Below are 21824 nucleotides of genomic sequence, written 5' to 3' on the forward strand. Positions count from 1 at the left end.
TCTACTTTTCATTTTTATTTATTTTCTTTTCTTTTATTACATGTGAAGCTAAATAGAAAGTCATTTCCATTAGCGCAATTTTACAGTAGCACTCTAAAAATGAAACAGGAGTCGTATGTTTGACTCAAGTGTCTTTTTGTAAAATAACTACGAACATCGGCGGTCAAACAGCCTTCAGCTCAGTTCTCAGATCCAGCGCAACAAAAACACTGGGGGGCGCCATGTTGCCTGGTTAAGGTTTCTGTCCCACACACCCGTTTTTTTATTTGTTTGTTTTTTCACCAAAGTTTGCAACTTCTGTGTGAACCGATTAAATAGGTCTTTACTGTAATTATAGATGTCTATGTAAAGCCGAACATATAGATTTCAGAATTTGCTGTGTGATATTCTCCGTTTTGGCGACTGTTTTTACAAATCAAATATGGGCAACCAATGTTATCATTATGTGAAATGAGTGAATACACATCAGCGTACTAGTTTGAGCAAGACCCAGAAACATTAAACTCATCAAACCAGTTGAGCTTTAGGAGCATAACTTTGAGAGCACTACATGCAGAACTCAGGAAAAACAGTGAGGTGACCACGTCATTAGTAAAACACGTGGAAAGTACATGTTTAAACAAATTTATTTATTTTTTAAAAAGTATTGCGTGACTGCAGCAGGCACTAGGTATTTGATATGCAATTTTGTCAGTCACTACCCTCTAGTGGTTACGGAGACTTATAGCAAGCCCGATAGATTAAGTTAGATCTAGTTATATATGCACATTTCCAGCAAATATTTCACAATAAATTAATAAAACACCAACATAAATGGAGCAACAACGACAGTGGGTAGCTCAACATATTTTATTCGTAAAATTCGGATCTTGTTATTTTTGCCCTTATTCCTTCACAATTACTCGTGAGGGGTTTTAAACCCCTCACGAGCGCATGTATTTGTAGTAATGTAGTTTCCTACTGTAGCCGCCAGAGGGCAGTGAACAACGGCAGTTCTACAGCATCGGATCAGGCATGATGCTGATGCCAGAAAGCACCAACTTAATTAGGGAACTAAGTATGCATAATAATAAAAATAATAAATATACATAATAATATTGCTTTTATAGCTCTTAAATACTCCCTCTAAACATCCCTTCACTTTAGTTTGCCCTTAATATTTAAATGCTTTACCCTTTTTTGTTTTTACGTATTTTTCAGAAAGCGTGTTCAGCTTTGCGGGGTCACTGACTGTAAATATTATACATAATAACTTTCTACACTGGTCTACGAGAGCATGGTGTCGGGTAATGGTATTTTATTTTGGAGAGAAGCCGGAAGTGTCTGTGTGACTCTGACTGGGCAAAAGTTGGCCAGAGAGTTTGACAAAGTTTCTGAGTAGAAGCGCCGCGTTTCCTTAACCACAAACTGTGCACCCTAGCTTGAAAGTATCCTTTACTCTATTCCGTGGTCTCTTCTTTCTGCATAAATGCCGAAACTTTTGTCCAAAGCTCCGGATTTCGTTGCCATCTTCGTTCATTGGTGAGTTTTTATAAATTTTATTTTACCGCCTCTCCTTTCGATTATTGCGGCAGCTGTACCGTTACACCACAGGCTAACCCTGCTCGGCTGTGGTCATGTTAAATACAGGCTGAACTATCCCCACCAGTAGATGCCCCACGGTCACTTTTCAAGTGTTTTTAAATGTTTATGACACAGTCGTCAAAACAGCAGACTGTCACTAAAACAGCAGACTGTCACTAAAGCCAGTTGTAATCACATCCATGTTGTTTTGAGTTTTGCTTCCTGCTTTTCAAAGCTTCCTCTGCTGATGTGACAGAAGCAGAAGGGAAACCCCAGCCATTTAATCCTGAACACGTCAGCCAGTGAAGATGATTTGAAAGAAAAGGGGTAACGAGATGAAAAAGTATTTAGTTGAGGTATATGAGTAATACCGTCTTGGTAAATCTTTACTTTCCCAAAAGCGGTGTCAGTACATGCAGTCGCCCTCAGTGTGTTTATTTTCTGTGTCTGATTCTGAAGTGTGGTTAGAGGTAACATTTAGATTGCAAAGTGTATTATTCTTGTATAGGTCTAATTATAGAGCGCTGTGTGTGTCTGTGTGTGTGTGTGTCTGTGTGTGTGTGTGTGTGTGAGAGAGAGGGGGGTGTCAGTAAAACATTGAAGGTCTGTGGGCTGATTGCTGCATCTGCCTCTGCACTGACTGACTGATTTTTTCTGATACCAACTTATAGGAAGTATGCCAATCTAAAACTGGATCTTAAAAAAAGAGAAGTAAACTGAATTTATGATGTGAATAAATGGAAAATAAGTTAAAAAAAAAGAAGAAGTCTGAAGTTGTAGTCTTTCTTAATCTGGGTAAATTTGCTGACACAACATTTTGCTGACATGAGGAGGCGTTGCTGGACGATGCTTGATACCGGGATGGCTCTGAGTCGTCTGTCTTCGAAGATGCTTTGGTATTTTATATTTTCACCAGCCAATCGTGGCCTGTCTGAGTTTCCAGCATCAGCAGGAAACACAGCATGTTTCCAATTTCAGAGTTTATTGAAGGGAAGGGCTCATCACAAATTAATGACACCAGTGCGTTGGATTTTTTTTTTTTCCTATTTCCATATGCTCATCCTCCTCAAGCTAGGCGATGGACAGGCAGCAGATCCAGGTGAGCGACGAAGAGTCTGAAGTACCACGAGAAGAGAGCCGAAGGAGGAGGAGAAAGAAAGCCATAACCTCGTCCTGCTCCACCTCCATGGATCAGATCGCTGTCGAGTTTGTGCTGCCCACAGCTGCGCGGGGTGGAAGTGGCCCCGACACTCTGCAGCTGGACGTGGCTGGGAACTGGACTGTCGAACAGGTCCGGCTCGTTCACTCCTTTTCTTCTCAGACCCGCGTACCGTCTGTTGTAGTTGTTAAAAATCTTCACTGCGCCTCGTTCTCAGGTGAAAGCCCAGGTGTGGATGAAGGCAGTGACTTCGAACCTGTGCCCTGAGTTCTACCAGCGCTTCTCTCCTGATCATTGCATCCTGTTGTACCAGAAGAAGGGCAACGTTTGCGAGATCTATGACAAGCACCAGGTCTTCCAGACGCTAGACTGCATTCGCTACTGGAGAGGTACCACGACCCACTTCTACCTGCAATCAGAGTCTGAGCTGGTCTTTAGCGGTGATGTAAAAATCATGTTTTGTTAAATCATGTTAAATTGTTTTTTATTTGTTTGTTCGTTTCAAAAGCTCTGAAGAAGGATGTGGGGCGGATTCAGCTAGTGCCCCGCCCACAGCCCTCACAGGAGTCTGTGGAGTACCAGCGCTACCTGAACTACCTGATTGGCTACGACGTAACCGATGTCAGCAACGTCCATGACGACGAGCTGGAGTTCACACGCAGGAAGCTGCTGACCCCACGACGCATAGAGCTGTCGGAACGCGACCCAAAGCTCTACTCCATGGACCCCTGGATGACACGCAAGCCTCTGCCTGAGCACCTGCTCTCCAAGGTGTGTGTGTGTGTGTGTTTATAACAGTATAACACAGTTAGCACTGTTAGCTTTAATTACTGCAGTTCAACATGACTTATATGTATATGCAAGGTTTGACCCAGAACTCCAAGCCCTGCAGACTTAAATGAAAGCCTCTGCAAAATGATGTAGACGTTTTCCTATAATTATAAAGTAGAAAAGAAAAACGGGCTTGGTTATTTAAGAAAAAATGGACCAACCTTTGCTACAGCTTCTGCTTCAGTCATAATAATTCATTTTGAAACCTAAAAAAAGTATTAGCTCCACGCTTCATCTGCCTGTTCTCTCTTCTTCTTGAGTTATAAATTCTGTGCTTGCACTGATGACTGATACAGCTTTAGTCACACATAAAAGTGTGACTTGGAGTAGTAAGTTCACTAAAGAGCCACTTTCTTCACCAGCCTGAGCTTACAGGATAGACGGGGATGTCTGTTGCTACAGAAACCACCTCCTCTAGCCTTGTATACACCTATTTGCCTCCTAGTTGTGTGACAGGTGATTGGATCCTGGAGCGTATTACTACCAGTGTGAAACCCCAGGCTCTTCATTCAAAGTTCTTTCAACAACACTGACTGTGGAGTGATTTGCTTGGAGAACAGGGCAGAGAATGAGAGCAGCGAGTTTTGCTTTTGAATGAGATGAGGAAAATAGTGCATGAAGAAAACTGCAGATCAACAGGCTGAACTTGAACTTTCAACTGTTTGATGAATTTCTCAGTTTAGTCTTAATTAGAAATTATGTTCCACTAAATGACTGACCCTCCAAAAGTTGATTCTGTTCATCTGGACGAAGCGTTTTCAGTGGGAGAAACGTTTCGTCACTTATCCAGGTGACTTCTTCAGTCTCAGCTGACTGCAGCTGAGACTGTTCCAATCTTATAAACAGTACATTTGCACAATGACTGAAACTAGCACCACTGAAGGAACAATGGGCAGGGAGGTCAGTTCCTTCATCATGATTATGCAAATTCTCATGACCATTGATCAAAGACCACTGATTAATGGCCATGAGTACCATTCACAGAGAGTTGGGGAATGGCTGCAATCACAGCATTGTAAGATGGCAAAAGAGGAGGGTCCTAAGGGTACTTAGGCCCCCTCCTTGATTCAGAGATGGTCTTTTTCTCTTTTCACCTAAATGGCCTCCTTGACTCCAAACCAGCGTTCCTCCCTGTCCAGGATGTGTACATCCTCATCATTGAAAGAGTGTCCACTGGCCTGTAGGTGTCCATAGACTGCAGAGTCCTGGCCTGACGAGGTAGCTCTTCTGTGTTGTGCTGTTCGCTTCGCCAGAGGTTGTTTGGTTTCCCCGATGTATGCCCCAATGAGATGCGGTGTTTAGAAAAAATGCGTCTCAACTGTTCCGATACTCCTGACACGTACGGGATAACTACAGGTTTTCGCTTAGTCGGCCGTTGTCCTTCTCTCCTGGATCAGCTGGACCTTTCTTTAGGTGCCTTCCCAGCTTTGACAAAAGTCCAGCTGGGATAACCACATGTACTCAGGGCCTTCCTGATGTGATGTTTTTCTTCTTCTCTGACCACTGTGTCTGTGGGAATGGTGTTCGCTCTGTGTTGTAGCGTCCTGATGACACCCAGTTTATGCTCCAGTGGATGATGAGAGTCAAACCTTAAATACTGATCCGTATGCGTAGGTTTACGGTACACGTCAGCTTTTAGATGTCCCCCATTACTGATGGAAATCTCACAGAAAGCTAACTTGACACTTTTCATATCCTCCCTGGTGAATTTGATGTGTCGGTCCACAGAGTTAATGTGATCCATGAATTCTGGTACGTCCTGAGATTTGATTTGCACCCAGGTGTCATCCACATACCTGAACCAATGACTTGGTGGTGTTCCAGGGTAGGATAGCAAAGCCCTCTTTTCCACTTCTTCCATGTACAAATTTTCCAGGATGGGTGAAACTGGGGAGCCCATGGCACACCCATGTTTCTGCCTGTAGTACTGACCCTCGTATGTCAAATAGGTGAAATGAAGACACAGTTCCAAAAGCAAACACACTTGGTCGATGGTCCTGTTGCTGAGGTTGGGGTCATCCTGTAATCTCTTACGAACTACCTCCAACGCTTCCATGACTGGACTGCGAGTGAAGAGAGATGTAACATCGTACGAGACCATGGTTTCATCTGCCTCCATGGTAACATCTCTCACCTTCTCAACAAAATCCAAGGTGTTCTGAATGTGGTGTTCAGAGCTGCTTACCAGCGGGTTGAAGATCGAAGCCAGAAACTTAAAGATGTTATTGGTGACCGAGTTGATCATACAGACAATCGGTCTTAAAGGTGCACCCTGTTTATGTATCTTTGGTAAACCATACAGACTTGGTGTGGACTCCCCTGGGTACAGCCTGTGGTATGAGTTCCGGTCAATAGCCTTGTCTCGTTCTAACTGCTTCTGACAGTCTATCACCCTCTTCCTGTAGCCACTGCCTGGGTCTTGTTTCAGGGGCTCATAAGTATTTTCATCACTGAGCAGTGACAAAATTTTCTCACGATAGTCTTTGTGGTTTAGCAAAACTGTGCACCTACCCCTGTCTACCGGAAGGATGATAATGTTGTTGTCATTGTTGTTGTGAGTGCCTTCCTCTCCTCCATGGTGATGTTGGATGCTGGGAGCTTTGCATTGCTGCGACAGGCCGAAACTTTTGTACGTAGTTGCTCTGCTTCCACTTCTGCAATATTGTTGTTTCTGTGGCTGTGATCAGTTCCACTAGCAGGATTTGTCTTGGCGTGACAGCAAAATTCAACCCTTTAGCAAGGATGTTTTTCTCTGTTTGGGTGAGCTGTCTGTTAGACAAATTCTTCACCCACTTGTCCACATCCTCGGTGTCACATCCTTGTCTCTTTTGGCCGTTTTTGCATAATCATGATGAAGGAACTGACCTGCCTGCCCATTTTCCTTCAGTGGGCTGGTTTCTGTCATTATGCAAATGTACTGTTTATAAGATTGGGGAAACCTGCAGTCAGCTGAGACTGAGGAAGTCTCTTGGATAAGTGACAAAACGTTTCTCCCGCTGAAAACGCAACGTCCAGATGAATAGAATCAACTTTTGGAGATTTACTTAGCTGGATGATTGAGAATGCATCAAAACGTAAATGACTGACCATTTGTCAGCAAGCTGTTGGTCAAATGTTGGAGTAAATGTCTTAGTGTGTGTTTATTTAGACTTTCAAGTTGCTTTTTGTGTTCTGCTCCTCCTCTCAGATCAATAATGGCCACATCCTGGTGGTAATCCACATAGGGACAGCCAGCCAGACCATCAAAGTCTCCATTGATGACACACCAACACTGGTAGATGTGCAGTGATGAATTCCACTTAAATCTTTACTGTTTCCTCTGCCTATTTCCTGTACAGTTCCCTGAAAGTTTGCCATCTTGTTTAGGTGTTGGCGAGCTTTTTTGCCAAGACATCGAATAAAAGAGCTTTGCTGGGCATCCCCGACGATGTGTGTGAGACTGACTTTGTGCTGCGGGTGTGTGGCAGGTAACCGTGCCGTCGAGTTGGGCTTGAAAGCCGCTGATGGCTTAAACTGAGAACCAAGTTGAGAGAAACAGAGCAGCATTACTATTTTATTTGTTACATTAGAGAGTAAGCATGCCGCTGTCCCACAGGGAGGAGTACCTGTACGGAGAAAAGCCTCTGGAGAACTTTAACTGGATCCGTCAGTGCCTGAAGAATGGCGAGGAAATCCACCTGGTTCTGGAGATGCCTCCTGATCCCGATCTGGATCTGGTCCAGAAGGAAGACTGGGCCCAAGTTGATGACTGCACTGGAGTTGCAGGTAAGCAGTTAAACTAAGCTGTTCAGTCATTTTCTTTCCACATGGCCAACCTTGTAACCCTAGTCTTTTGATTTTTCCCTCTCAGGCACCCACGAGCAGCTGACCATTGATGAGAAGGACCATGAACGGGTGTTCACCATCTCCATGTGGGACTGTAACAGGAAGTTCAGAGTGAAGGTGCTGGGTATTGACATCCCATCTCTCCCCAAAGTCCCGGAGTTTATTGTCTACATCGAGGCCAGCATCTTTCACGGGCAGCAGCTTTTAGCTCAGGTAATTGAGACAAAAACTACACTTTTTCAAACGACAATTCAAGCCCAGCCATAAAACCAAGTTGATCCCTCTGCAGTCTCTAGATTAAATTACACTTTGTTTACCCTTTATTTTATCTTTAAATTGCATTAAACTTAAACTTAGACCACTGGTTTCCTACTGGTCTTCATCAAAGCTAAACCAGGTCATATTAACTTAACCTTTTGATCATTTTGTTGTGGCTTTGGAAGCATTTTTAGTGCATTTATCTGACAAATACTATTATGAGGTTAACTTCCTTAACTGACTGTGATCCAGTTTTGGTCCATGCAGATTCTCAGGCATCCAGGTCATGTCTTGACTTACCCGAACTGGCAGCGGGAGATAGCCTCCGCTTCTGCTGAAGGTTTCTTCCTGTTGAAAGGGAGTTTTTCCTTCCCAATGTCGCCAAGTGCGTCCTCATAGGGTCTCTAACTTACAATATTAGGCACCTTCAGGTGACTGTTGTGTTTATGTGTATGCTTCTTCCAATAATTAGCATATAAACAGAGGTTAAAATGAGACTTGCCAGGTAGGGTATACCTAAGATTGGGTGCTTCAGTGCACTCTCACTAATGGTAGCATGAGCATTGCTAACGTTCACCTGTCTTTCATCTGTCACACTTTAATGTTTTTTTCTCACCCAGAGAAAAAAAATACAGCAACTGCATCTTTAGCTAGCAGATAGTTTGTGTCACAAACGACATAAAACAGTTTTGTGTTGAATTTGAAAATACAACGGCTGCACTGAGGTACCACTGAGCTCCCCGGGTGCTGGATTGCTGCCCACTGCTTCACTGAGTGAATGAGTTAAATATAACTATACAAGCCTTTCAGTCCGTGGAATTGGAAAACTCACTTAACTGTGGACAGTGACACTGGTGTTCCAGCACTTTTCCAGTTCATGGCAAGCTTGAGCCTTGGTTGTTTCTGAACATTCAGACCAGTTTTCTACCCTCTGAGGGTGACTGTTTGGTAAAACGGTAAGACATCCAGCTAACATGTACTTACATTAACAGTTGTTTAAACTGCTGATCCTGGAATCTGCAGTTTAAACATAATGGCCCATTATGCTTCCTGAACAGCTTTGGCAAAGCTCTGACCTCAGCCTCTTCAAAATTCATGGACTATGCTTAAATGCTGGGTCTGTGCCAGGAAACCAACCAATTTAAATGAACTCTACCAATTCTGCCAAGAAGAATAGGCAAATATACAGCGAGATTTATTGTTGGCTACTAATAGCACCTGGTTCAGGTGCAACTTGCTAAGGGACATTTAACCCAACATTAGTGGCAGCAGCATGTATATTTTAGACCCTTTATGTATACTTTAAGGGTGGATTAAAGAAAATTCAAAGGAATTTCAAATTTGTGCACTCACTTCTTGCTTTTGAACTAAAGATGTATGCCACCTTAGAAAAAGAACAGTTCAAAGAAATCATTGGAAGCTCCAAATTACCCTCACATTCATGCCCGTGATGACTTCTGCCCACAAATGTATAAGCAGCATGAAAATATATGAAATAGATGGGTTTGAAAAAGGCTGGAGGGTGATAAAAGCAGTGTTTTATTTTTTATTTTTTTATGTTTTTAAGGAGAGAACCACCTCTAAAACTTTCAGTGAAGAAGTGCTGTGGAACTGCTGGCTGGAGTTTAACATTAAGATCAAGGATCTGCCTAAGGGGGCATGCCTTAACCTCCAGGTAATCTAAGAAATTTCTTTCTGGTGCTGTTATCATTCTCTGTTTGTTGGTAGAATAAATAATCATTAAGCTGTAACTATTGTACTTTTGTTACATAATGGTTTCCCACCCAGGTGATCTGTGGGAAGCAACCCCAGATCTCAAATTCCAAAGGAAGCTCTTATCAAGAGAGTACAGCAGGAAGCAGCAGTCTTGATGGTAAAGTCCTCTCCCTTTCTGTTCTTTCACATGTTGAAAATCTACAGAGCAATGCTTTATTCTGTGTGTTCACCCGGCTTTCAGGAAAGACCAAGAGTCGTCTCCTGTACTACGTGAACCTGCTCCTGATCGATCACCGCTCCTTGCTCCGCCAGGGGGAGTTTATCCTCCACATGTGGAAAATGCCAGAAAAGAGCGAGGAAAGCAGCAGTAGCATCAACGCGGACAAGCTCACCTCAGCCACGAACCCAGACAAGGCCTCTTCCATGGCCATCGCCATTTTGCTAGACAAATACTGCTACCCTGTGGTGCTACCCAAGAGCCGGGATGTGGGCCGGGACTGGGCTGTTGGGGGTGAAGACGCAGAGGGAGGGGAGCGGGGTCAGAGAGAGATGCCAAACCACTTGAAAAAGCAGTTTGAGGCCATTGTAGGTACCGATCCCCTACATCCCCTCAGCCCTGAGGACAAAGAGCTGCTGTGGCACTTTAGACACGAATGTATGCGTGACCCCAGGTACTGATTTATTTCTTTATTTGTCCTTTCAAATTAAATGGACAATAAAGTAATGTTTTGCCCCAAAGTACTGATAACAAATGTCTTGCCCTTAGGGCCTACCCAAAGCTGCTGGGCTCAGTCAGATGGGGGAAACAGGAAGATGTTTTGGCGACGCATCGACTGCTGGAGCGCAGCAGCGCATGGGACACCAGGTACAAGAGCGTTTCAAACTGCCACTGCACTGTGTTTAGGATCAATGTCGTATCACCTTTCACCATAACATTGCTTTGCAGTGGTCTGGATGTTGGCCTGGCCATGCAGCTGCTTGACTGCCACTACTCAGATGCACAGGTTCGCTCAATGGCTGTCAGGAAGCTGGAGACGCTGGAGGATGATGATGTGCTCCGATATCTTCTCCAGCTTGTACAGGTACACCCTGTCTTTTTTCCTTTTATTTTAATATAAATAATATTTGGTTAATCTGAGTAAGAACCACTTCAGTCACAGAATTAGCCATCAGCTCTTTTCTAGGACCTTCCTACCTTTCTGTACATGTGCATTCAGAGCTAAAGATTAGAGGTGGGAATCACCATACATCCCACGATACGATATTATCACAATACTTAACGCACGATACGATATTATTGCAATTTTTTAAAATATTTTGCGATATTCAGATTCTGTACATAAAGGTAAACTTTATCAATATTCATTTTCTCTAATATCAAAGTCTCACACTCAGTCTTTCATTTCAGTTTTATTCTTGACAAACTGAACGGTTTGTATTACAGTCTAGTCCAACTTAACTGAACGCAACCATCTGGTACAATTATAGCTATTCTGAACTATGCAGTTTATGAAAACTATGCAGCCCCTTCAGCAACTGAAGAATTTGAAAGTAAATTAAAACAAAATATAATTTTACATTAAATAAAAAAGTTTTAAACTTAATTAAAATAAAACATGTCTTAAATTAAAATAAGTAAACTGTCATGTTTATTGCTGCCAAAAAAAAGTTAAACACATTTGGACAGTGAAGGAATGTCAGGATTCTTGCTCAGAAAAAGGATCAACATGCTCTGAAGTCAGAGCACAAAAACCTTTTTTGTAACAAAATATCGATTTCTGCTGCCCCTGTATCGATACATTATTAGCAAACAAAATATCACGATACTACACAGTATCGATTTTTTTCCCCCACCCCTACTAAAGATGGAGGGAGGGAGTAAGGTCTCAGCACAGAGGAATCTGTGCCATGAAGCATCAGGAAACTTCTGAAGCCAAAAATGGGTCCAGTTTGACACTAGTGAGGTGTACCTAATAAAGTGGCGCCCAATGTGAGAGTCTCCAATTGTAATCGAAGAAGGCTGTAAAAGTATCAGCTGAGGTCATCGACTGACGTGGGCTGGCATTAAAATCAGCTGTTATCTGCCGCTAACATTTGCATACCTAACATGTACTCGCTGTACTTGCACAGTACTTTTCTGTCCTCCATCTACAACCAGGAAACAGATGGTACATTTTGTATCCTGCTGTATTCTTTTGGCAGCTGAAACCACATTTGCTTACAAAACAATCAATCTAATGCATTTTTTAAAATGTTGCTGAATGCTAAAGTTGATCTTTTACAGTTTCTGTGTTGATGTGTCGATGATGTGAGACTGTTTGCACTTTAAAGTTGGACATTCGTTTCCTGTGTCAGATTCAGGCTCTGGTATCTATGTGACGCTGGTTAGCATAGCCTAGCGCAGACATGCTACACTTTAATCCTGCGCTGGCAGTTTGTTTGGTGAACGAAAACACACACTGCCTGCTTTACATTGCTGCTGCCAAGTTTTGTGTTGTTGTGAGTTTATGATGCGGTGCTGATGAGCACACACTCTGCTGCTGTTACAGTTGTTTATTGTTCATTTCAGATGTGTAACCACTAACATTTGACTGGGCGGATAAATATTAGCTCGAGAGGACCAAGCCTCTTTTGCATTTACACTCTCACTCTGTCTGATTCACTGTTTCATGCTGTGAGTTTAGTTGACTCTGCAGTCAGCTTTGCATGAGCGATACTGTATCAGTCGTCAGCCGTGGCCAACAAAAGAGCCTTTTAGGAGAAAGACATCTTCCTAAATGCAGTTATGACATCTCACTGATCTGTGGAATATATTATACCATCAAAATTCTCCAGAACATGCATGTGTCAAAGTCTTTGTAGGGTGAACGTGAAAGAATACAACATAACTGCAACATTTAAATAGCAGTTATGTTGGAGCACAGTTACTTCTGTGTTTTCATTGCACTTGCTTTACTGCCAGTCCATGCTGCTTCCCAACACACTGTAGCCTCTGTTAAAAGGCAGTTCTCAAATCAAAATTTATTTATATAGCACATATTAAAACAACAGTGTTGACCATAGTGCTTCACAGTCAGTAAAAGCATGAGACAAATAAAACAAACAATAGGTAACAACACAACAGCCAACTAGTTAGAATCAAAAGCCAAAGTAAAAAGATAAGTTTTAAGACGTGATTTAAAAGACTGGATAGACTTGGCAGTACAAATATGAACATGGAGGTTATTCCAGAGTCTGAGTGCCACGGTTGCAAAGGCCTGGTCACCTCTCGACTTCATTCGAGACCTAGGTTGTGCTAGGAGACTGTGATTGGATGATCTAAGTGCTCTGCTGGGATTGTATAAGTGGAGTAGTTCAGAAAGATAGCTGGGCGCTAATTTATTCAGAATTTTAAAAGTGAACAAAAGAATTTTAAAATCTATGCGATATTTAACAGGGATGATGTAATTTGGCTAAAATTATGCGTTCATAGATTCTCGTACATGTTAAAAGACGCGCCGGTAACTGAAGCCGGTAAAGAGAAGTGTTGGAGGCCCGAGCAGAGGGAGTTACAGTCGTCCAATCTGGATGTGATAAATGCGTGGACAAGCTTTTCAAGGTCCTTTAAAGGATGGAACGGCTTTGCTTTGGATATCTGATGCAACTGGCAAAAGCTGTTTTTTACCACAGTGGAGACGTGTTTCTCAAGTTTAAAAGAGCCCTCCAGGAACACTCCAAGGTTTCTTACAGTGAGCGAGAGATGGCTAGCGAGAGGGCCGAGTGCATCAGCTAACTGGTCTAGCGGAGTGTGACTACCAAAGACTATGATTTCGGTCTTATTCTCGTTCAATGTAAGAAAATTATGTGATAACCAAATTTTAACTTCATGCAAACAGTTGAACAGAGGTTGCAAAGAAGCAGACACGTCGGATTTCAAAGGTGAATAAATCTGGATATTGTCAACATAACAGTGAAAGGAGATGTTGTATTTTCTAAAAATTAATCCCAACAGCAACATGTACAAAGAGAAGAGAGCATGATGTTGTTAGAAAGCCCACCACCACGTGCTTTGGAGTAGGAACAATGTTTCATTTTCCTTTTTGTGCATTGCACAACACTAGAGGTCACACAGGCTTGTTGTAGAGCACACATTGTGCTATCATCAGAAATCATGTTAGCTGCTTTGTTTATGTGTTTGTGTCCTGCAGGCAGTCAAGTTTGAGCCCTACCATGACAGCGCTCTAGTCAGGTTCCTGCTGAAGAGAGCTCTGAGGGTAAGCAGACATGTGTCTGCCTGTTTTATGTCATTTCAGCCTGTGTGTGTTTTACTAGCACGATAACTGCAGTCAAAAATGTTAAGTTAAACAACACCTTTTGTTTTTCTTTTGCAGAGTAAGCGTATCGGTCATTTTCTCTTCTGGTTCCTGCGGAGTGAAATCGCTCAGTCCAAGCACTACCAGCAGAGGTACGCTGTCCTCCTGGAGGCCTACCTCAGAGGCTGTGGTGAAAATATGCTGCAGGACTTCCGGAAGCAGGTGACACGCTCTATTTATAGATGTTTCCACAATTGTATAGTACTGTGAAAATGTGATACGCATGGTCTGAAGGGCAGGCTGTGAAGACGCCTTTCTTAAAGAAGGGAAAATTAGGGGCAACCATCAATAACTTTGACAGCAAATTTAAATGTAGTTTTAGTCATAATTAGAGTAACACGGTTTTCAAAGCTTTTTAATTTTCCTTGATGTCACATGTGAAATGTTTCCATATGTCTGCTCATCTCTTCCTCCCAAGCGTTGAGATTTTGTGACGTTTTCATGAGACACAGTGTGAACCAGCTGTACTGATCCTGGGGGCACATCAAATGAGCCTCACTGCACATGGTGATTACTTCTGATTGGATCACTTCCAAACTTGTCCCGCCTTTCTAGACAACTTAATAGTTCTGATTGGAATTTTCCGTTCAGAATTTTTTCATCTCGTTTTTATTCGCTAGTTTCTGTCCTCGTGCATTCACTTTTATTTAGTTATCATTTTTCTTTTCATCAGAGAAAAAGAAGTCATTGATGAAAATTGTGACAAAAAATTGTTGGTCAGCAAAATCAACACTGGTGGCAGCATGTCTTACGGAGTCCAAATTTGGGATAATCTTTACAGAGAAGGGAACAAAGAGCAGCTGACCAAAGAAGAGCTTTGCCGAAGACTTCTTAATGAAATGACGAGAAAGCTGCCTAGAAAGGTGTTTGGGGGGTTGGGTTTGAACACATCTTTGACAGAAAGTCCTGATGCTTGCAGGTGGATATGACAGAGGCTCTGCAGAAAGTCACCCGTGAGATCAAGACCATGTCTGCAGACAAGTATGATGTTACGCCACAAGGTGAGGAGCAGAAACAGAAGCACTGATATGAGCCTATATCGTGTAGCATGAACGTGCATTATTTGCTTATTTTTTAAAGTAATTTAGTGGTACTCCTTCGTGCTTTGTGCTTCGAGCTTGTAGTTCAAACCTGCCGGCCTTTCTGTGTGGAGTTTGCACGTGCTCAGAGCACTCTGGTTTCCCCCTACAGTCCAAAGACATGCCCGTTAGGTTAACTGGTGACAGTAAACTCAGTTAGGCATGAATGGTTGTCTCTCTGTGTTAGCCCAGGGTGTAAGCTCAGCTCTTGTCTTATGACAGCTGGAATAGGCTCCAGTGCCCTTGCAAACCCCAAAGTGGATATGTGGAAGAAGATGGATGGTTTCAGTTTTAAATACAAACCCTCCAAGGCTTTGGTCCTGCTTATACAGTGAAACTGCTGACTTTTTCTTCCACATTTATTTATTCTGTTATCAACAGAATATCACACTTTTGAGGTTTGCACCCCAAACTTTTGCTTTAAACGTCTACGGTTACCTTTCTTTGCTAAACATTCGTCACTAGTTTATTCTGGTTTGTACTTTCTGTGGTTAACACCAGCATTTGTATCTAAGCATGTGTAAAGCATGTCTGTTGTATGAATACATGGTTGCATGTATGTACTGTACGGTCAGATGTGTCAATATTACTCTGACTATTCTAAACCTTCTAATTTGCACTAAGACTTGAAAAGACGTGTAAAGAAAGAAGTGTGTGTTTTTCAGTGGTGTTTCAGTTGCGTCAGAAGCTGGAGAATCTGCAGTCCTCTGGTCTGCCAGAGAGCTTCAGAGTTCCTTATGATCCAGGACTAAGAGCTGGAGCCCTGCTGGTGAGGAGCAAACACATCAACACGGCCCTGCAACAAACACTGAAATCAGAACAACTTTCAGCTCTCATAAGTGCTTATTTCTGGGCAGAGACGTCAGATTTGTATCTATAAATGACTGAATTTATTGATGAAAACAATTTATCTTTATGTAGATTGAGCAGTGCAAAGTGATGGCGTCTAAGAAGAAGCCGCTGTGGCTGCAGTTCAAACGGGCCGACTCCACCACTCTCTCCAAAGACCCCATAGGCATCATCTTCAAAGACGGTGATGATCTCAGACAGGATATGCTCATCCTGCAGGTGTGTAGCAGCTCAGCCTTAGACAGGACTGAGACAGTTATGAGAAGAAAAGTTCTGTAGCACTCCGTCTGTCTTCTTTGCAGATTCTGCTGATCATGGAGTCGATCTGGGAGACCGAATCGCTGGATCTCTGTCTTTTACCGTACGGCTGCATCTCCACTGGAAATAAGATAGGTCGGTTATTCCCTGCAGAGACACAGAAAACATATTAGATCCTGTGTCCCTCATTTATAGCAACCAAGGCTGATCATGTGAGCCTCACAAATCCAAAATAGTGTGTCATCGCTCTTTATTGCATCACTGTAGGCATGATTGAGATTGTTAAGGACGCCACCACCATCGCCAACATCCAGCAGAGTGTTGTGGGAAGCACCGGCGCATTTAAAGATGAAATCCTCTACCAGTGGCTCCGGGACAAGTGTGTCAGTGAGGACAAGGTACGTACTGTACCACTGACAGCTTATGTTGGTTTTACGCTTGAGCGGGGGTTGCACGAAGACAGTCTGCGGGCAGTCGTGGACAGCCTGTCTACCTACAGAGAGTGTTTGTTGTCAGATGGGGTCAGTGTCAAAAATATGCAGTACAACCGGTCTGCGGGCTGCACTTGTTTGTCCTGTGGTCAATCAGCTGCGGTGAAGAGCGAAGTCCTAACACGCAAAGAGCTGAAGGGAAACCAAGTGCTAAACAATGAAGTTTCCACTGCTGTCATTGTGCTTTTCATGCTGTATTTTCCATCTTTGATGATTTTTCATGCTGCTCGCATTCCTCGTCAGTCAGCAGTCAACTGGCGCTCAGTGATGTGCAGCTGGGATTTTTTAAAACAATTTATTGCTTAAAAAAATCACACGGATGATGTAGAAGTCTCAAATAAAAAAACTGCATTACAAAGCTGTCATCTAGTTTTTTTTGATCCATTACATAATTGCATTGGGGAATGGTGATAGACGTGGGGGTGGACTTTTTTATGCCCTACTTCCATTTTCGCAAAGCAATCCAGCTGACCGGATCGAAGTCTTTGTCAGGCCGATTCTGGTCCCTGTCCTCCATATTTGATACCTCTGCTCCAATTCATCATTATACTTGATTACATGTCGCTGATCAGCAAAGCTTTAGTTACAAGCCTTGCACGCAGTGCATGCATTAAGTAACTGTGTTGATAAGACCAGTTTTGTAGACTTTATTAGATCAGAGGAAATGACACTTTGAAGAGAGGAAGAGAGAGGAAGGAAGCAACCGTCAGAGTTTTTCCTGTCGCCATGGCACCCACGTGCGCTACTTTTAGCACAGACACCTGCACTCCCACAGTCTGCGCTTTTTCCTCTGCGTGGTTTTTTTAAACCGAGTTATGTTTCCAGTAACTACAAGGTCAAAGTTTCTTAAAGGGGACCTGTTACTCTTTTTATCACTTTTGGCATTAACTCTGTTACAATAATGGATTCTCATATTAAATATGGCCAGAGTTTCAAATAAAGGGGTCAATATAACGTAAGTACAAGTCTTTACAAATCTAATCTTCCCTAATCTAGCTCAGTTAGCTTTGACTCTGCTCCTTGGGCTTCTTGGGTGCTTTTGTTTATCAGCAGTGACTCACACACATACCATCAATTTAACCTGCCACCGTATAATTATGGCTGTTCTCTTTCCAAAACAGTATTGTTGTGTGTGTGAGTGAGTGTGCTCACTTGGCTTTTAATAGTGCAGCGTCTGTTGGGCGAGAGTGTAACTGAGGTTATTTGTTAAAGCTACAATTTACAGATGTGTCCAAAATGCATCACATGCAGGCAGTCAGAAAGCTACACTTCTGAAACAAGGACTGATGCGAAGATACACTCACTGTGTGTGTGTGTGTGTGTGTGTGTTTGTGCCTCTGCATGTTCCCAGTGGGCAGATTCTGTGTTGGAGCTTTCATAACAACTGCTCATGCAAACTGGAGACTGTGCGACGCAAGTCATTTGTTCAAGAAAACTGAAGATGAAAATTAATAAATTTGACACAGAATTTAGAAAACACATTGTGTAATAATCTGTCTTTGATACACTTTTAGGCTGTAAGAGTGATGGTATTTCATTTTTTCCACACCCCTTTCAAAGACCTCTTTGAGATTTAAGACTTGGTTTAAAGGGTTAAGATAAAGTTAAGCTTAGGTCAGTGTAAGGGCTTTAGCCATTGCATTAGTCGTGATGATTAAACTTGGGTCTTCATGAGGAGCTGAATGTCCTTGTGCATGTTTTTAACAGCTGCAGTATTAGTGTGAAGCTCACTAATCAAAGCTGGATGGGTTACAGCCTGGATGTTGTCGTACACGAGAACATGATTGCATGGAAACGGAGCTAAAAACTGTTGTCTGTGTTGTAGTTCCAGCAGGCTGTGGAGAGGTTCCTGTACTCCTGTGGTGGATACTGTGTGGCTACATACGTCCTGGGTATTGGAGATCGCCATAACGACAACATCATGATCACTGAATCTGGTAATCTTACATCTGCGTTTTCACGTCACTGTCAGACAAAATACAGATTAAATAATTACAAAAATGGGCTATTTTTAGAAAGAAATGAAACTCGAGTGGCACCACACTAACAGACCTCCTTTGTGTTTCTGCAGGGAATCTCTTCCACATCGACTTTGGTCACATCCTGGGGAATTACAAGAGTTTCATGGGAATCAGTAAGGAGTGGGTTCCCTTTGTGCTCACACCAGACTTCCTGTATGTTATGGGAACTTCGGGGAAGAAAAGTAGCCCCCACTTCCAGAAGTTCCAGGTGCTTTTTTTCATGTCAATACAATATAGATGCAGGAACACACACGTCCCATTCTTAAATTCATGCAGATTCATGCAAACACCAGTTAGTCACATTTGTCTATATGAACATCCTCTGTGTTTCAGGACGTGTGCGTGAAGGCTTACCTCGCCCTTCGGCATCACACCAACCTGCTCATCATTCTTTTCTCCATGATGCTTATGACTGGTACAATCTCCTCCTGATACCACAACATCCAGTTATTAAAAAAATAATAATAATGTCATTCTCACAGGTTGGTCCAGTTGTACCCATGACTGGCTCACCGGTGACAAGTAGTTTTAAACAGATTTTAAATTTTTTTAGATATTGATACCGAAGTGAAGTGAAACTAAGACATGCTCATGCTTTGACTTAAAAAAGACACTTATTTTTCTTTCATTAACAGGAATGCCTCAGCTGACTAGTAAGGAGGACATCGAGTACATCCGCGAGGCCCTGACTGTTGGTCGCAGTGAAGATGAGGCACAGCGCCACCTGCTGGACCAGATAGAGATCTGCAGGGAGAAAGGCTGGATGGTTCAGATTAACTGGTTTGTTCATCTGGTCCTGGGAATCAAGCAGGGTGTGGAGAAACGGTCCACTTAGGACTTACTAAGACGTATTCCATGAAAAAAAAAAAGTCAATGACTGAAGAGTCTTAAAATCTGAAGACAATCTAGAAGGTTTTAAAATGTTTGCACACAATGTATTTTTGAAAGTGGTGTTTTAGGCATCTAGAGACTGGTCGGTGACCATTGGACAGCCACTGGTCACGAGGGAAAACCGTGTTCTCAACAAGTTTTTGAGAGTGGTTTAAAGAGATATACAGTTCTGCAACAAAAACCTCTTTCTGGTTGCTTTTTCAAGGAAGATGCTAACTTGTCTGCAAACACTTGAAAACTGCTCACCCAGCTGTAGTGAAACTGTTAAAAGTGCAACACAAACCAGAAACGGAGCACATTTGCCCTCAAAGTAAAAGTTGGGCCTTTTGAAATGTGTTGGTTCCAGTGGTAAGGCAGAACTTTTACTTTGAAGGTGAACCTTCTCTGTTTCCTGTTTGTGGTGCGCTTTTTCAAGTCAAGGCTGCTTGCAAACAAATTGCTGTCTTCCATGCAAGCTACGGGAAACTGTGGCAATCTAATAGTGACCAAAACAATCACGCTGATGTCACCTGGCAACCTTCCCCAACTTCCAGGAGCCACTTGCCAAGTGGTTGCCAAATACACAGTTTTGCCTAGTAACTAGAGGTTGCCGGGGGAGATGGCCTGATGAGTCTCTAGGCCTGTGCGAATGAGCTGAGACCATCTGAAATGAGATATTTCGCTAAATAATGGGATGTCACTGTCTACAAAACGTCACTAAACTGAGACTTCAACTTAAATTTTATCTGCTGATCCATTCCTGCAAACACCAGTTAGCTTTGCGCTAAAGGTTATATGCTATGATTCAGACCAAGGGGAGAGATAAACCAAATACAGGTGTGACTGTTTTCACTGCACAATGGACCATGTCAAACATCAAATGTGTCATTTTTAGATGCAAAATAGGAGTGACCTAAGACTTAAAAGCACTGAATCTGTCTGCTTTAGTGACACCACTAAATGCAGTAGTTAAAAAGAAAGCTTTAAAAACAGAAGCAAACAGTAAAAAACGGATCTTTGCAATGTTTACGTTCATCCTTAAAAAATGTTTTAAATGTGGTCAGAGTATTTTAGTAGTGTTTCAGTGTCCAGGTAATTAAATGTTTAATATATGTATTTGACTAGTATGCAAGAGTTTATTGAAATACTTAGATTCTCCTTTTCAGAGATTGCAAATAATATAACACATCCAACTTTGTGCTTAATGAGAGGCTTATTATTTATATGTGAAAGTGGTTTTTATTTGCACTGCCCATTAAGGAAAAACTGTTCGATGTCTTTAAAACTGGAATTTCCAACTTCTAATTATGTAATGACTTAAAAACATGTTTCAGTCTGTTTTATGGCTGTTTGCTGTCTTAACGTTTAAAATAACAGCCATGTACAGAGATAAGTTGCAGCTTACTGTATGAATATGTACTTTTGTCTTTCCACAGTTTCTCTGAAATAAACAGGAAGTGGGATCGTGTTGTCTTTCCATATCAGTAGTATCCATGTATCTATGTTGGAGATAAAAGCTAAAAGAAAGTTAAATGCAGCAGTTTGACAATCAGTGTTTTCTTTAAAGTTTGCATTAAAACATTATTGGAAAGATGGAAAACTTTCTTCTTCTTCTTCTTCTTCTTCTTTTTTTTAGCAGAAAGAACATTTTATAATCAAGCCTTTTTGTGCGTGTAATTGCCCGTAGACGTTGATTCCGGACAATAAAAGGACTGAAACGTGTGTGCTGTTCAATGTAAGTCATGTCCTTTCACAGTAACACTCACTACAGCCAAGAAGTGTGCAAAAGAGCATCTCTGAATGCACAACATGTCATGTCAAACCTTGATGGAGATGGATTACAGCAGCAGGAGAACCCACGAGTTGCTACTCATATCAGCTAAGAACAGGAAACAGAGTCTAGAGTTTGTACAGTTTCACCAAAATTGGAGAAAAGAAGACAGGGAAATGTTGCCTGGTCTGAGTTTTAATTGGTGCCTCAACATTCGGATGAAAGGGTGAGAATTTGGCAATATACAACATCAGTGCATGGATCTGTGTTGCCTTGTGTCAACGATTCAGGCTGCTAGTGGTAATAGAGTAATGGTGTAGGGGATATATTTTTAGCAAACTTTTGGCCCCTTAATACCGACTAAGGTACACTCGGGCAGGCTTTTAAACAATGCTATCTATTGATGGCTACTTTGAGTAGGATAACACCCCATGTCACAAAACTCTCAAACTGGTTTCTGGATTATGTCAAGACATTTACTGAATTCAAAGCTTCCATCATGCCCATGGATAAAAATCTCTGAAGTGTTTCCAGCACCTTGTTGAATCCATGCCATGAAGAATTGAAGCAGTTCTGAAGGTAAAGGCGGTCCAACTTAGTATGAGCAACATGTGCCTAATAAAGTGTCTGGTGAGTGTACTTCAACGATGGAAGTCCACTTTTACCACAAGATGGCACAAGACCACAAGTTTGTCTCTACATTTACACGTCCCAAAGCTCGACATCATAGAAACCAGTCTCATCCTTTCCTCTGCTCCTCTTTTTTCCCTGTATTTTTCAC

The 21824-nt window shown here is 42.2% G+C and overlaps 1 protein-coding gene across 1 annotated transcript; it reads left to right on the forward strand.

Moving 5' to 3' along the window:
• The first annotated feature begins 1371 nt into the window (after positions 1–1371).
• Positions 1372–20873, forward strand: pik3cg (phosphatidylinositol-4,5-bisphosphate 3-kinase, catalytic subunit gamma). The gene is made up of 24 exons (XM_087830502.1): positions 1372–1521; positions 2635–2854; positions 2940–3111; positions 3231–3493; positions 6741–6827; positions 6920–7020; positions 7149–7318; positions 7404–7591; positions 9204–9311; positions 9425–9509; positions 9594–10023; positions 10119–10217; positions 10299–10434; positions 13540–13605; positions 13723–13866; positions 14624–14705; positions 15449–15552; positions 15705–15851; positions 15935–16025; positions 16158–16288; positions 18207–18318; positions 18453–18610; positions 18736–18817; positions 19038–20873. Exons 2-24 carry the CDS (start codon positions 2642–2644, stop codon positions 19235–19237), a joined length of 3369 nt encoding a protein of 1122 aa, XP_087686628.1. The 5' UTR covers positions 1372–1521; positions 2635–2641; the 3' UTR covers positions 19238–20873.
• The last annotated feature ends 951 nt before the right edge of the window (positions 20874–21824 follow it).

Source organism: Neolamprologus brichardi, chromosome 17 (genome assembly GCF_056152115.1).
Source record: "Neolamprologus brichardi isolate AB-2024 chromosome 17, ASM5615211v1, whole genome shotgun sequence".
Lineage (NCBI taxonomy): Eukaryota > Metazoa > Chordata > Actinopteri > Cichliformes > Cichlidae > Neolamprologus > Neolamprologus brichardi.

What these genes read in the sequence shown, in the direction of transcription:
- pik3cg (XM_087830502.1), top strand. Translation starts at nt 2,642, where the DNA reads ATGGACAGGCAGCAGATCCAGGTGAGCGACGAAGAGTCTGAAGTACCA. An exon ending in CTGCATTCGCTACTGGAGAG is followed by an intron (nt 3,112 to 3,230) that starts GTACCACGACCC and finishes TCGTTTCAAAAG; the next exon opens with CTCTGAAGAAGGATGTGGGG. An exon ending in TGCTGAAGAGAGCTCTGAGG is followed by an intron (nt 13,606 to 13,722) that starts GTAAGCAGACAT and finishes TTTCTTTTGCAG; the next exon opens with AGTAAGCGTATCGGTCATTT.